Source organism: Pinus tabuliformis, chromosome X (genome assembly GCF_031772625.1).
Source record: "Pinus tabuliformis cultivar Carrire ecotype Pingquan chromosome X, CPIR1, whole genome shotgun sequence".
NCBI lineage: Eukaryota > Viridiplantae > Streptophyta > Pinopsida > Pinales > Pinaceae > Pinus > Pinus tabuliformis.
The window spans coordinates 1,543,767,835-1,543,784,201 of NC_142308.1; the positions used below are offsets into that span (position 1 = coordinate 1,543,767,835).

Below are 16,367 nucleotides of genomic sequence, written 5' to 3' on the forward strand. Positions count from 1 at the left end.
AGTAAAGGAGAATATCAAGCTATAAGTTTATAGTTTTATTTTATTTAAAATAAATATTTATAAATTAAAAATAATTCCAAAACATAGAAATAGAAATACTTACTTGAATAAATATTTAACATAATCTTTATTCAAGTGACCATTAAAACCTCTATTTTTTTACTTATACAAAACAATTGGTCTCATAATTAAAACCCATACAACTTAATATATGGCGGATTTGTCGAGTCACATAAGCCTCACTCCTAACGACGACCAACCTCATGCATACCTACAACACCATACTGATTTTCATCATTCACTTATTAATGGTGGCCAAACCAATGGAAAAAGAAAGAACAAGTAAATTTAAGTGATATAATAATTAAGAGTTCATCATTGTTCTAATTTAATATTCATATTAAATAAACCATATTTATTTATATCTCACTTTGAAACATTGAAACATTTCCCATTTGGTTTTTAGTTTCATATCATAAACTCACTCCAATTAATCTTCAACTCCAGTGACTCTACTTTGGGAAGAAGTTCAAAATAAAAATGCAAATACAAATAATAATGACAACGTCAACGTCAACGTCAGAGTAACACACGTCCACTAAACCCTTTGTGTTTCTTCCCTCGATTAGTGCTACCGCACATGTATAAATAAGAGTTATATTGCGTAATCAGCCCGAAACAGTCGCGCTTCCTACAAATGCATCTCATTTAACTATTTTCCATACAGTCTGCTCTGCCTTACGGGAAAAAAATGGAGGACGCCTACGCTAGATCTGTAGCCGAGGTAACTCTCTCTTACTGTGCTTCTATCCTTTACAAAGATCTTTATATTTTCGACAAAGGGGGCGTCTTTGGATCATTGATTCGATCACTGTTTGATTGATCCGTGGAATTTGCTTTAATGTCAGGAAGATCATCGAAGCTCTGTTTCAAATGGCTTTATCATAGCCTGAAGTTTGTTTAATGTGTTTTTGTTTGTTTGTTTTCTCCATGGAATCAGGTCCTTGAAGCTTTCAGGGTCGACCCTGCTAAAGGCCTCACAGATTCGCAGGTACACTGATAATTTTGTAAAATTATTATTCTCACAACGAAATTACTATCTGGCTTGGTGCTCTTTAGTTCCTCAGAGTATTTAAAATGCTATTTCGTGGTGCATTTATGACAGGGCAGCTCCACGTAGTTTGTTGTGCTAAGATAAATCTCAGTGTTAGCTTTTTTCTACTAGAGTTATGGTAACATGCCCGTCTGTGAAAAGTGGCCCTAATGGAGTATGCAGTGTCATGTAACATGAATCATCTAAAGGAAAACAATTTATGCAGTTTGTCACCATAACTCAACAGCTGCTTTATACATACTGCTGCTGTAAATTGAACATCTTTGGGTAGAATAAGTTAAATTAGGGCCTCTCCCGCCACATCCCCCACCCCCCAGGGCCTCCCAGGTGCCCACCCCGCACTGCTTTCCTTTCCGAGGAGGGGGATCCAGATACCTTTACTACCTACCTTTGCCAGATGCTCCCCTTTGAGACCTTGTTCTCCTCACTTGTTTCTGCTTCTGCCAAGTACACTTGTCTCTCATCCATGATTTGGAATGCAGTCCTCAAATCCTACCCTCACTCCACGCAGCCCACTTCCACCACCCCAAAAACCAAATCCTGTCCCATGAACTGTTGGTATAATGATGAATGCAAAGCTTTCCACAGCCCAGCTTCGTTATGCACTCACCCATCTTACCCCACCATCAAAGCCTCCCATCGTTGTCTTCTTCACTGCAAACAACACCTTTTTTTTCTCTCAGAGGAGAAGGTACCTCTTTTATTCACTCCCTAAATAGTTTTGGCGCACAGTCTTCCCCCACCACTTCTCCTCTCCCACCTGACCTTAACCCTGGCTCCTTGTTCTCATACATATCTACCGTCTATGATATCCCTAGGCAGCCCTAGATCAAGGTTACATGTCCACCTTCTTCATGCTTCTTGTTCGTAGTGAAGGACATCAAAGAGGTTGTGTGGGTGAACAACATCAAAGTAGCAGGTGAGGATAGCTTCCAGGCAAAGTTCTTTAAACATAATCTTCGTCCTTTGGTTCCTTATTTGGCCGATCTCTTTAACGATGTGGTCCGTACAGGTTTTTCATTGCCATGGTCACATCACATCATCCACTCAATACATAAATCAAGACCCAACTTTGATACCAATAACTACAGGATGATCATGGTGGACCACATGTTCTCAAAGCTCTATGCTACAATTCTCCACTTGAAGCTCTCTAAAGAGCTTGAGTCACGACATCTAAGAGCTAGAGCACATGACGGGTTTCGATCTAAGCACCAAACTATTGATCACATCCTTACACTCAGGGCCATCATTGAGGAAGCTCTTCATTGCTCTTCGAAAGTTTACTGCTGTTTTGTAGACTTTCGAAAGGCTTTTGATTCCATCCCTAGGGAGGCTTTATTCCATAGACTTACAAACATTGGCATCTCCGAGACCCTATTATTAACCATCATGTGCTTAAACGAGTAAGGTTTTGGTCGCATGCGATAGCACATGGCCTATCAGATTTCATTGAGAGTATTATTGGTGTTAAAAAGGGTTGCCCCTTGCCCACCATATTATTTGGCATCTACATTGATGAGATGGAGTCCTTGATTGAACACATCTAGGATGGTGATGGTTCCCTTCTACACCATGTCCTGATTTTTATCTTTTTATTTGTAGACGATGTGGTCCTTCTAGCATCATCCCCAAATGGATTGCAACGATAGCTTGATGCCTTGGATCTTTTCTGTGATCTTCATCAGTTAATAATCAACTTGGATAAAATCAAGGTCATGATTTTCAGTGCATCAAAGAAGGTTCTCTGTGATCACCACTTATTTTTAAAAGGCGAGGAGATCGAGATCACCACCACATATACTTATTTGGGGTATTATGCACAAGTCCTTGCTTTAGCTTGTGACACGCACTTTAGCCTTGAATCAACAAAGGCTATGGGTCCTTGGATCTTCTAGAGAGACAATGTTTTCAACATCACTTTCAAGACATATTGTTCAAGATGTTGCTCGTGGACAATCTTGTTTGTTCCATAGTTCCATAAGGATATGAGGTTTGAGGACTTGGTTTGCTAGAGTCTGATTGGTCCCTAGTAGAGATAATACAGACCATCCTCCTTTGCTTCTTCGTTCGCTGCAAATGTATAGTCCTTTAGCCCATCATTGTCATAGAGTTTGGCGCTTGACCTTTCCCACTTGAGGCAATGTTCAATATCGTCTTACTTCTACATTGTGTTCAGTGTTTTGTTTATATGCTTAGGGGTGAGATAGATATACATACTTGGCCTACCATTTAAAGTCCATTGTAGTAGCTAGTCCTTCAACTTGATCTCGATTTTGGTACAATGGAGTTTCAGATCTCTTTACTTTGGTTGGTATCATGCTGGACTGACTTTCTCCATTTATGTTAGATTTCCTTGAACCCAACACTTGACATTTAATTTCTAGCAAAAACTTATTGAATAAACACACAACTAAGTTCCTAACAAAATATTTAGCGGAAGCACAATTACACAACCAATCTCAATCATAATGACACAAACAAATTTCTACCTAATCAAATCAGTTCATCATTAATAATGACTTGGAACCTATTTGGGCTTTTGTCCTAGGATAATGGCCCATCTAAGAAAACACAAGAAATAACAAATGCCTTAGATCCGATCCAACAGATTTGCCCTAGAACGGTGCTCGATCTCCTTGGCAGATCTACATCTCTAGGCTCCCTCATGTACTTCCTCAGAGCCCGACACTTTGGAGTATCACACTCCCCATCCTCTTGAGGCTAGTGTCGTTGTATAATGTCTTTCTCCCTCTCCCTAGCCTTGATTTTATAACTTTATATTGATCTAAAACCCTAATCCTAACCCTAATCTCAAAGTGATCGACGACTGAGATTAGATCTCGCCTCGCTGAAGTGCAATGGCTAAGATTAAAACTTATTCACTAAAGTAAATTGCTTTACTTCCCTTAAGTTTCTATTAGTTCAATAAGCCAACATATTAATATGTGTTTTTTCTTAAGTTAGACTTAGGCTAAGTTACATTAGCAACTTGCTCAACCTAGAGCAAGAATCCTAAGGAGATCTTGTGGGTGACTTTTGCACACTTAGACACTTAGGCTTGTACAAAAGTACTTGCTCGAGCTACAAACTTCAACACACCCTCTTATAGAGGGAGGTACTTTTGCCCCCTGGAACTATTTTTGATCTTGGACCTGTATCTGCTGCCTGATGCTCCCTCTAAATTGGAAGCCTTCTTGCCACCTGGTCTCGGAAGATCCTTGAAGTCCAACTCCCCTTGGTGTTGTTCCTAGAAGCCTCTTGCTCCTGATCAGCCTTCTTGACAGACTTGGAGGAATGTGCTGGCTGCTCGTCCCTACCTGAACCTGAAGGTTGGCTCCCTATGAGCTGCTCAACCTTCGGAGGCTCCCTCATTGCAATGCTTCTTGCGATTGCTCTTGTGCTAAGTCCTTTTAGCACGACTATGGGTCTATCTTGGTCCTTTGAGACACATACGAAATCTGCTATCAATTTCTTGATTGGTATAGACTCCCTCTCTCCCTTTGAGGGCTGATGTCTGCCAATCTCGCTGGCTACATTGTTGGTACCATCCTTCGTACCATGCTTTGTAGGCTAAACCTTACCGACACTCATAGCTTGTCGCGCCAAATCCCTGGTCAATGACTCCTTGTTGCCCGCATCATCTCGCAGTTCCTTGATCATGCCCAACGTGTCATTCTGCCCACGACACGATCTTCTGCGGATTGGCTTAGACCTACGAACTTGGTTGATTGTTGAAGTTCCTTTGTAACTTTGTTGGCTTTGGCTTCCCAATCCCCTCGGTTCGGTCTGGTTGGCTTCCACTAGCACCGTCCCTGACATATGCACAACTGCCATGTTGTTTGCCAGTGGCTCAACTTTCTCTGGTTGTTGTCGACCTCGCCTGCCTTGCAGTTGTCGACCTGATTGCTATTTCTATGATGGCCCTGGTGACAGGTTACTTGACCACCCACAACCTCCTCAACCGACACTTGTGTGAATTGGTGCAGCTTGTTCGAGACTCTGTCCACGACCTATACAACCACATGCAGTGGCCTCTGTTGGCCATTGTCTGCATCACCTCTAGATTGCCGCTCGTGTGACTCTTTTTCTTTTATCTCCGGTGTAGGGCCTGCTCCTCTTCACGACGACTGCCTGTGACTTGTGACGACTTTGCTGACTGGTTCCTTGCTTCATGCTCCCATATGCACATGAACCTCGAACACGCAAGATCCACGCAGTCACTGTGATAGTCGAGAACCACACAACTTCTCAGTATGCAACAATGCCACAAGTCTTCCAAATTTTGTTGCGTGGGTTTACTTTGCGGCCCTGGCAGCTTGTCCACGTCTCCTCTTTGTGTGCCTAACGACTATTACCTTGACAACTGCAAGCGGGTTCTCTGTTTCAACTGCTTCCTTGCGACTTGCTCTGCTCCCTTTGCCACTACTTGCGGCTGCTCAATGACCCTGACACTGCTCTTTCCTTGGTCTATGTCGCCCTCGTTGCTTGCTGCCCCCTTAGTGCTACCGTTTTCCTATCACATATTTGCTTGGTCGACCCTTTCAGTGGCCTCACATTGCTTTTCCAATCAACTGTTGTTGTTGCATAGGCCAATTGGCTGCTTTGGCTGTGGTGGTTGGGTGACTATCAACCACCCAGTCGACTGTCTTTCCCTCTTTTTTATTATTATTTTAAAATCGTGGCCTTTTTTTTTTAAATTTTAGCTTTTAAAAAAATTTCCCTTCGATTGTTCAATTGATTTACTTGGGCCCTAATTTATTTTTTGCTCATACGATCATGACCAACCTAGCCTTGTTGAACTAGTACGAACCTAACACTTACAATTTTGAGATCAATTTTCTTCAGAGTTCCAGCTGTGATACCATGTTAGATTTCCTTGAACCCAACACCTGGTATTTAATTTCTAGCAAAGCTTTACTGAATAAACACATAGCTAGGTTCCTAACAAAATATTCAGCAGAAGCACAATTATACCACCAATCTCAATCACAATGACACAAATAGATTTCTTCCCAATCAAATCAATTCATCATTAACAATGACTCAAAACCTACTTGGGCTCTCGTCTTGGCATTATGGCTCAATTGAGAAAATACAAAAATGCAAATGCCTTCGATCTAATCAAGTAAATCTGCTCTAGATCAGTGCTCGATCGCCTTGGCAAATCTGGATCTCCAAGTTCCCTCTTGTACTTCCTTGCAACCAACACTTTGGAGTATCACACTTCTCCTCTTCTTAAGGCTAGTGTCATTGTATAGTGTGTTTTTCTCCCTCTGCCTAGCACTGCTTTTATAACTTTACATTAAGTTAAAACCCTAATCACAAATTGATTGACAACCAAGATTAGGTCTCACCTCACTAGAGATAAAAAATTAAGATTAAAACTTATTCACTAAAGTGAATTACTTTACTTTTCCTAAGTTTATATTAGCTCAATAACATATTAATGTGCTTTTTCCTAAGTTACATCCACAACTTGCTCAACCTAGAGCGAGTATCCTAAGGGGATCTTGTGCGTGACTTCTGCATGCCTAGACACTTAGGCCTGTGCAAAAGTACCCGCCAGAGCTACAAACTTCAACAATTTAGATATTCCTTATGTGCACCTGGCCACCTCTTGCCAACCAAAAAGGAGATAAATACAATCATTTGTGAGGATATTTACAAGCAATATACATATGTCACTTAGATAAACCCTCAAGATGGGTTGCGTTCAATGATGACCTTCTAGGCTGAGCACACTCCATAATGCTAAAGGATGGACTCATTTTTAATCCCCATTACATGCTTTGCCATTGGATGCACACCCTTTAGATTCCCTTAGGACAATTCATAGCTAGATCTCATCAAATATGGATTAAGATGGACCACTAGTTAGACTGTTCAAACAAGATTTGCCAGCTATGTTTTCTTCTAGAGATTGAGTCGGTGGAGCACTTCATCTTTCGTTGCCCCATTTATTAGGAGATTGGTGGGAGATTTCATTTCTTGTTTAGGGGAATCCAAAGCCTTTCCAATTTCTTTTATTATTCAAACTAGAGATTTCTAGCCCTCTACATGCAAGAGGCCCTCAGGCTTCGTACGCACTCCAATGTCCTCCTAGGCCAGATCCTATTTTGTGGATCACCTCCTTCTGTATGTTGCTCTCATCTGCTAGGGGACCAAGAGACTGGTTGATGACAACATTACCTCTAGCTCTGATCTATGCGGACTAGAGTGTTGAAATTTCCCTTGTACCCCAGATCTAGTCTATGTCTAGATTTGATCATAAACACACTAAAGGTACTCAACTAAAAGCACTTTGCACAACGAAAATATAACAATAATGAAATCAAGTACACAGATTATATGGCTCAAATCTCGACCTTTATTAGTCCATGAATAAAAGAATCATTAGGGCTCCCATACTAGGGATCATGGCCCTTTAGATATTTGATACAACTAGTATACACAGTATATAAAATTTAGGGTTTGAGATCTATTCCATCAAATCTACAATTTGCCCAATAAAAATATCAAGTTCATACACGAGCTGGTGCCTTCAACTCAAGTTCCTTAGATTGTTTGCAGTGCTTGGTAACCAGTCCTTCTGCAACCACGCTACAACTTCTCGATCTACTAGATTTGCTTCTTCAGATCACAGATCTAACTTTCTTCTTGCTATTGCAGTTCCTCTATAAGGTAGATGTGCAACAGTGTTTTAAAAATTGGCCGAGCTGATCAAGCCATAACCCCTGGCTGGTCAGGCTCGGCAGAAAAACCGATCCGGTGGCCGGTTTGTTACTGAACTGGTCATCGCCTTGGCCGGTTCAGAAACAAATCGGCCAGCTCGGCCGAGCCCTAGTTAAACCAGCCGAACCGATTAGCGACACCCAAACACACCCAACAATGCCTTTTGGAGGGAAAAACAGACCCCAAACTTGATTCTAATTTGGTTTTAGGTTATCTTTAAGGCCATTTACCTCTCCCAAGCCTATAAAAGCTACCCAACCCCCTCACATTTCCTCACAGCTATCTCATTGCATTTGTGTGAGAATTTGTGAGGAGTTTGTGAAGAGTTGTGGAGTTTGTTTTTGGAGCAGTAGTGAGGAGTCTTGGGCAATCATTGGAGCAGTAGTGAGGAGCTTCTTGGGCAACCATTGGAGCAACATTGAGGAGGCGGTTTGTGCCTAGAGGTATTTTTTTTTCACTTCTAAAATCTGTTTTTGCTTGTTTTTTTTTGTGCAAATTTGGAAATTGAAAAGAGTCTTTTTTGTAAAAGAAATGAACATTGAAGCATTGCTTTTTTTTTTTTCATTTTTAGATTTTTTTTCCTTTCATTTCCAAGTCCAAATATCAGAAAATGGCTCCTAGAATGAAAGATGCTGCTTGGGCATATGTTGAAATGATTGATAATCAAATGCATTGCAAACTTTGTCCTAGAAAAATTAGGGGGGTGGAGGGGGCATTCATAGGCTGAACCAACACTTGGATGGTGTTAGAGGCCAAATTACTCCATGTGAAGCACCACCAACACAAATTGGGGAGATTAGGAAGGAGTTGCTAGATAACTTTGAGAAGTTTTAGTAGGAAAAAGTTAGGAAAAAAGTAATAGAGATTGAAATTGGGAGGAAGAGGAGTATAAAACAAGTGATGGCTGCCAACCCCAATTTTGATTATGAGGGCTCTTCATCTATCCCTTGCACTGATGCATCCAACCCCTTTCGCTATGTTCCTCCCTCTCTGGAGTCTATTCAAGAAAAAGGTAAAGGTAAAATGAAAAAGAAGGGTGATATCAAAAATTCCACACCCTCCTCTCCCTTTGAAAGTGCAGATGGTCCTCAAGCTAATAGAGGTCATATGCAGCCTAATTTAGATGACCATTGGAAGAAAGAATTGAGAGAGACTGCTTGTGATTACATAGCTAAATGGTGGTATGATGCTAATATCCCCTTCAATGCTTCTCGTTCACCATATTATGAAATTATGTTTGATGCCATATTCACTGCTGGAGAGGGCTTAAAAGGCCCTACTATGCATGAGTTAAGGGGATCTCTTTTGCAAAAAGAAGTTTTCTCCATTGACGAATATTTGAAAGATTTCAAAAGCTCATGGGCAAAAACAGGATGTATCATCATGTCAGATGGATGGACTGATCAAAGTAACTGTACCATCATAAACTTTCTTATCTTTTTGCCCACAGGGAACCATATTTCTAAAATCAGTTGATGCATCCATTAGGGTGAAAGATGCACACTTGTTGTTAGAGCTTTTGGATGAGGTTGTTGAAGAGGTGGGGGTGGCTAATGTTGTTCAAATCATCATAGATAATGCCTCTAACTATGTTCTTGCTGGTAAAATGTTAGAGGAAAAACACAAAACCATCTTTTGGACCCCATGTGCTGCACATTGCATAGACCTCATGCTTGAGGATATTAGCAAAATAGATTGGGTCAAGAACATTGTAGAGCATGCCAAAAGCATAACAAAATATATCTACAATCACTCATGGATTTTGACCTTGATGAGGAAACACACAGGGGGCAGGGATATTATTAGGCATGCCATCACTAGATTTGCAACTCATTTTTTGACATTGCAATCTATGCTTTCCCAACATAGAAACTTGCAAAAGGTGTTTTCCAGTGATGAATGGAATGAATGTCAACAGAGCCACAGGTACCTTTGGCAAGAACCTAGCAAGGATTGCAAGGGAAGCAGATGAGCCAGCTAAACAAACAATTTCAATTTTTAAATTCTTATTTTGTTAAATTGTTTATAATTTGAAAGTTGGATATAATTTGTTGAGCTAACTCATTACACAACTATGTTTTTTGCAGCACAATGGTGGGAGGCATTTGGTAGCCATTGTCCTCAATTGCAAAAGTTTGCAATCCATATTTTGAGTCAAACTTGCAGTGCTACTGGGTGTGAGCGCAATTGGTTTGTCTTTGAGAGGATATACATGAAGAAGAGAAACCATTTGGAACAAAAATGATTAAATGATCTAGTTTATGTCCATTACAACCTCTGGCTAAGACACAACCACTTGCTAAACAAAAGACCTGATACAGATCCCATTGTGTTGGAAGATATTGATCCAACATCAGATTGGGTAGTGAAGAGTCATCTAGCAGAGTTTGATTTTGATGAGGATATTGGTATTGATTTGGATTTATAGACAGAGGCATTAGTTGAACATAATGTTCAGTTGAATGCAGATCCACTTGTACCACGCCCACCCCCAAGTCCTCTAGTTGCAGGCACTTCCTCTACTCAGCCACGACGAAAGCGCATATCTCGTCTATCTCAGCGTGCAGCTGCTGCGCCTGCTAGTGCTACGACTTCTATAGTTGCAGTTGGAGATGGTGATGAGGAGGAGGAGCCATGGGTTTCCCTGTCTGACTTTGATTTAGAGTCTGCGCCAGATGTTGTTGGCTTTTCTAGCAATAGCCAGTAGTACTTGTGACTAGTGATGTTTTACAGTTTACTTTTGTTGTAGAGGCCATTTAGAGCCTCCTTGGTTATGTGTTTTTGTTTTGATCTCTATATCATGTATGTATTGGACAGTGCATTGGGTGCCATTTTGATATAATGGATATATTCATGAGCCTACTTTGATCATATGTTGTCTTCTCTTTATATTCTAATGCTTTGTGTTTGGAAACATGGATGAAAATCTTTAAAATTATGTTTTTTCATAAAAAAAAATATTTAATGTATTTTTTACAACGATCGAGTCATTGAAATTAAACTGGCTGAGTTAATACCGAGTTGAAGTCGGAGTCGACCTTCGGCCGGTTCCGAACTCGAGTCGGAGTTTTAAAACATGCAGTGGCTAGGTCCTTTAACCTCCTTCTCTCCACTAGTGAAAGTCCTTCTCCACTTGTGTGTCTAGGTCTTTCTTTTGGCCTCTTATTTATAGTTTTCATTTAGGCTTTTTGGGGAACCCTTGGTCCTTTAAGGTTTTTCCTGCTCAACCCTTTAACCTTAATTTAGAATAAACAATTAATTGACTTGGGTCCAAACCCACAATTTTGGGTCAAAACCCCAACCATTTGGGTAACTTGCCCAACCAACTCACTTTTGGTGGGTTTCCTTCTCTCGGAAATACCTTTTGAGCTACCCAAATTCCAACATAGAGGGGCCATTCTCCCTCCCGAGAGAGCTCAAAGACATTGCCAGACTAGATCGCTTACCAACAGGCAGGCCAAATCACCTAGACATGAACAACGAGTTATAATAGCGAGGCAACAACATAAGAGACGATATAGACCTTCCCCTAGCTCTTCTTAAGGGCATCATCCTATCTCGGGTTTTCTTCATTTAGCCTCGGATGTTAGGAGAAGTAGATCTAGTGGATCATCACCCAATCCTTAGATCCTTTCCCTTTGCACATCTCCCTCTTGTTGCAGTGGCCCACACTCTCGTCCGAGGATTTTCTCATGTTTTCACATATAGACTTCGTGTTTCTACTTTATTTCTTGTTCTTTATATAGGAGATTTTTTAGTACTCTTGCTTTGTATCGATATCATTGTACTTAGTAGTGCCATTGAACTACTTTTGTGGTCATTTTTTGCGCATTAATATAATTATCTTATCTTTTTTTATTGAATGCAGTATATACACAAACCAAATTACATCAACATCAAAGCTCTAAATCAGTGTTGCAAACATTGTGTTAGTGAATATATCATTGAGGGTCCATATAACAACTTATTGGCAACATTAAGGAAACTATCAGAAAATATGCTTTAAATAACACATTTTTTCCATTTTTTAAACATCTAAAATAACAACAACATCAAATAAATAAATTGCCACATAAATATGAAAATAAGACTAACATATAAGATGTATAAGATGTCTAATAATACATCACACATCAATACTGAATTGTGTCCCGAGCCTTGATTCATGAGTTTCAAAATAACATCGAAAAATATAGTACATGTATCTCATCATCATGAATCATCTATAATGAAATTAGATAAATAAACTAGCAATCCCCCCCGGCCTTTTTACGAGCAAAGGTAATGGCTCTTCCTCTAGATGAAGGTGGTCCTAGGGTTGACACTAGACTATGATGTGCTCTAGAAGGAGCAACTAGACTTTGATGACCTCTAGAAGAAGAAATACATTTTTTTTTACCAAAATTTTAAACATCTAAAATAACAACAACATCAAATAAATAAATTGCCACATAAATATGAAAATTAAACTAACATATAAGATGTATAAGATGTCTAATGATATAACACATGTCAATACTGAATTATGTCCTGAGCCTTGACTCATGAGTTTCAAAATACCATCGAAAATATAATAAATGTATCTCATCATCATGAATCATCTATAATGAAATTAGATAAATAAACTAGCAATCCCATCTAGCCTTTTTACGAGCAAAGGTAATGGCTCTTCCCTTAGATGAAGATGGCCCTAGGATTGACACTAGATTATGATGTGCTCTAGAAGAAGGAGAAACTAGACTTTGATGGCCTCTAGAAGAAGAAGAAGAAGAAGCTAGACTCTTATATCCTCTGTTGGTGCTATTACCAACTCTAAATTGTTGCATATGTGTTTGTGAAGGTTGTGGCACACTCCTAGTGTCAATAACCACCTTTTGTAAAGGTGCTTGCTTTGGAACACTCTCCCTTGCTACCTATTCTTGTGCCTCCTCTTATAAAAAATCAGGGGTTGAGTCCATGACAAGCCTTTCGATCTCAACCATCCATGTAGCAATGGTGTCTAATGAAATGGCTATTATGTCAAGTGTTTTTGATGTTGTTTCACCTACAATTGGATATTGTAGTAGATGTAGACCATGTCATTAAGGCATTGAGATTCCAACCTATATGAGGGTCACAAATTATAGATTATTATACATAATTTAGAGGGCGATGAGGCATAAAACTATAATTAATCATGAATTCAAAATTTAATTTGAAAATTTAAACTTGTTGTGTTTCTTGGTGTGTTTTTATTCAAACACATTATAGTTGTGATTGCATCTTGAACCCACCCGGAGGGTTTATCCAAGTAACCTATACATATTGCTTGTAGATATCCTCACAGATGATTGTATGCATCTCCTGTTTGGTTGGTAAGAGGTGGTCGACTGCGCACAAGGAATAAATAGATGGAGGAAGCTGGTCCAATGTCATACTAATGGAAGCAAGAAGATTTGAAACTATGCTATACTAGCATTGAGATCAAGCTGAAGGACTAGTTGCCGCAACAGACTCCAATGAACATTCGGCCGATTATGGATACTAGTCATGCCCCTTTACCATATCAACAAAGCTTTGAACACGGTGTAGAAATGAGATGAGATTGAACATTGTCTCAAGTTGGAAGGGGCAATCGTCAAACTTTATGAGGATGATGGGCAGAGGAACTGTCTGTTTGCACCTAATGGAGTGGTGAAGGAGGATGGTCTACACTTTCTCTACTTTTGACCAATTGGACTATAGCAAATTAGGTCCCCAAACCTTGGACCCATATAGAAGTGTGGGTCAAACAAGAGTGTCCATGAGTGATATCTTTGACGATATGTCTGAAAATGGTTCTGGAACATTGTCTCTCAAGGAGGGCCAAGAATCCATAGCCCTTGTTGATTCGGGGCTGAAGTGTATGCCACACGCTGAAGTGAAGACTTGTGAATAATACCTCCAATAAGTATATATTTTGGTGACCTTGATCTCCTCACCCATGAAAAACAAGTGGTGATTAGAGAGGGTCTTATGCGATGCATTGAATATCATGACCTTGGTTTTACTAGGTTGACAATCAACTAGATCACATAAAAGGGTCCAAGCATCCAATTATTGCTTTAATCCATCTGGGGATGAGGCTCTAAGGACCACATCATCTGCAAACAACAAGATAGAAATTAGGACCTGTTGTAGAAGGCAACCATCACCATCCTGGATATGTTCCATCAAGAAGGACTCTAGCTTGTCAATTTAGATCCTTAATAATGTGGGGAGTAAGGGGCAACCTTGTTTAACACCAATAGTATTCCAGATGAAATATGATAGGGTGTGTGCTATGAGCAGGGGACCAAGGACTGGCTCATATAGACACATGATGGCTGACAATAGGGTCTTTGAGATGCAAATGTCTCTGAGCCTCTAGAATAATGCCTCCCCGGGGATGAAATCAAAAGCTTTCTGAAAGTCCACAAAACAACATTGAACTTTCAAAAAGTGATGACCTGCTTCCTCAATGATGGCTCTGAGTTTAAGGATGCGATCGATAGTTTGGTGCGCAGGTCCAAATCCAGCCTGTCCTCTATCTCCAAGATCTCGCTGCTCAAGCACCCCAGAGAGTTTCAAATGGACAACAATAGCTTAGAGCTTCGAGAACATGTAGCCCACCATGATCATCATGTAGTTAGTGGGATCAGAGCCGGTACCTGATTTGCATTTGGGTGAATGATATGATGTGACCATGTCAATGGAAAACCTGTTGACGGGTTTTGTAAAGGTAGCAAGGATGCTACCTTCCTTAAGCTCTCTACTTTAAATGTGAACCCAGGGTCATACAAACTTGCGAGATGCTATGCACTATATGTGCAAGCTATGCTCTTCTTTATTACCTTATGCTACTATCTATGATTTGCACTATCTCTGGTGGTGGTTCAGATGACTCCCAAGGTCTTACTCTGCATGCCAACAGAGAGGAAAACTACTCAATGAAAACAATTGTTGATGCTGGAAAACTGGAATTTTAATATGATCGCAGAAAATCAAGGAAATGCTTGAAAATGTAACTCTTTAACTATTACCATTCAACCAACTCCTAAAAATAAAAGTCATTGCAAGAGAGGAAATGAAAACTACTGTTGTCTAATCTGCTGCAAAAACTGCAATGCTAAACTAAGTTGCAGAAATTGATGCAAACCAAAATCCTAACTACTTCCTAATCCCCCAAAGAGCATCATTGCCTGATGTCAATCATTATATTATGAACAAACATGCATTACTGATTGAAAACTATGGAAAAATTACAAATTTGCACTATTCTACAGGAATGGTTGTAGAGCTACAGAAAGTTCTGTAATCCTACAGGAAATTACCGATTGCTGAGAAAGTGGGCAGAATGCTTTTCTAACCATGAGAACTTTTTAAGTGACCTGCATTACATATAAGGAAATCATATATGCTAGAAGTAAAGGTGTTGCATCATTGAACTTCACTTCTACATGAAACAGACAACTGTTTTATTGGCAAATTTCTGCAAAATGATGTGCTCAGAAATGACACAAACAGAACATATATATGAACAATCTGAAGTACAGAAAGGTCCTCTAGAGCTCCTGTGGGTAGGGCCTCCCCAAGGTGCTCAGAAGCCTGAGTTAATCAATACTAATCCACTGAGCAGAATTTTTTTTCATTAAGCTGGTGAAACAGAGTTCCTAACTTGCTGAAATATTTGTCCAAAAACAAAAGAGTAGGGTTTTGTATCACTATTAGAGGATCCTGCTTTTTGAAAAGGGAAAAAGACATAGACTTTGGCAAAGGTTACTCTAACTTTCATGTGTAGAATTGATGGAAAGATTACAATGATCAAGATACAAATGCGACAGTCAAAATTTTGGTGAATCATAAATGTCTCTGCCTGTGAAAAACGTTACATTTTGGAGCTTAATAAATAATCTGTTGGTTAATTAAAAGTGGTGGTTGCTTTGGACAGGTTGCCGAACATGCAAGAATTTATGGCAGAAATGGTATGTATTTGCACATATTTTGTGACAGGCACACAAACATATGTTTTGCTTCCACAAAAATGTTGAAATGCACTTATTGTTTCTGAAAAACGTTCATGCTTGCAAAAAAGAGACGTAAAAGTATAAAGTTTTTCTTTCAGTGAATGTGCAAAACACATCTCATGGTAACTTGGGTTAAACTGGAACTCCTCTTCAGGAATTATATCATGTTGAGGAATTCCATAGTGTCCTTGCAAATGTAGATGCATGTTTATTCACAGGATTCATTTTCTACCTCACATGGTTATGTTAACGCAGTCTGACTGTTTCTTTATAAGATGAGATCAGTTCCTTTTCAAACTGTCTGTTTCATCATATTCCTGTGTAAATTAAGCTACAAGAGGCAGGATATATTCAAGATCTGTTGTAAAAAGAACATGAATATTCTTTTCATTGCCAACCAGTGCAAATAAAGGCAAAAGTCTTTTCATTCTTTGTCAGATTCTTTTCTTTCCCATCTGTTACCATGCATTTCATTTACTTCTTTTGATAAATGG

At 39.6% G+C, this 16,367-nt stretch overlaps 1 protein-coding gene across 2 annotated transcripts in view; it reads left to right on the forward strand.

Annotated features, from left to right (window-relative positions):
• The first annotated feature begins 644 nt into the window (after nucleotides 1–644).
• Nucleotides 645–16,367, forward strand: part of ECA3 (endoplasmic reticulum-type calcium-transporting ATPase 3) — a 447,643-nt gene continuing 431,920 nt past the window's right edge. Inside the window, exons 1-3 of one of the 2 annotated variants that reach the window (XM_089449126.1) lie at nucleotides 645–784; nucleotides 1,001–1,051; nucleotides 15,798–15,831. In XM_089449126.1, the coding sequence (XP_089305252.1) occupies nucleotides 752–784; nucleotides 1,001–1,051; nucleotides 15,798–15,831 (118 nt within the window). In that variant the 5' untranslated portion in view covers nucleotides 645–751. The remainder of the gene's footprint in view (nucleotides 785–1,000; nucleotides 1,052–15,797; nucleotides 15,832–16,367) is intronic. The other variant, XM_089449125.1, reaches the window with a different exon arrangement.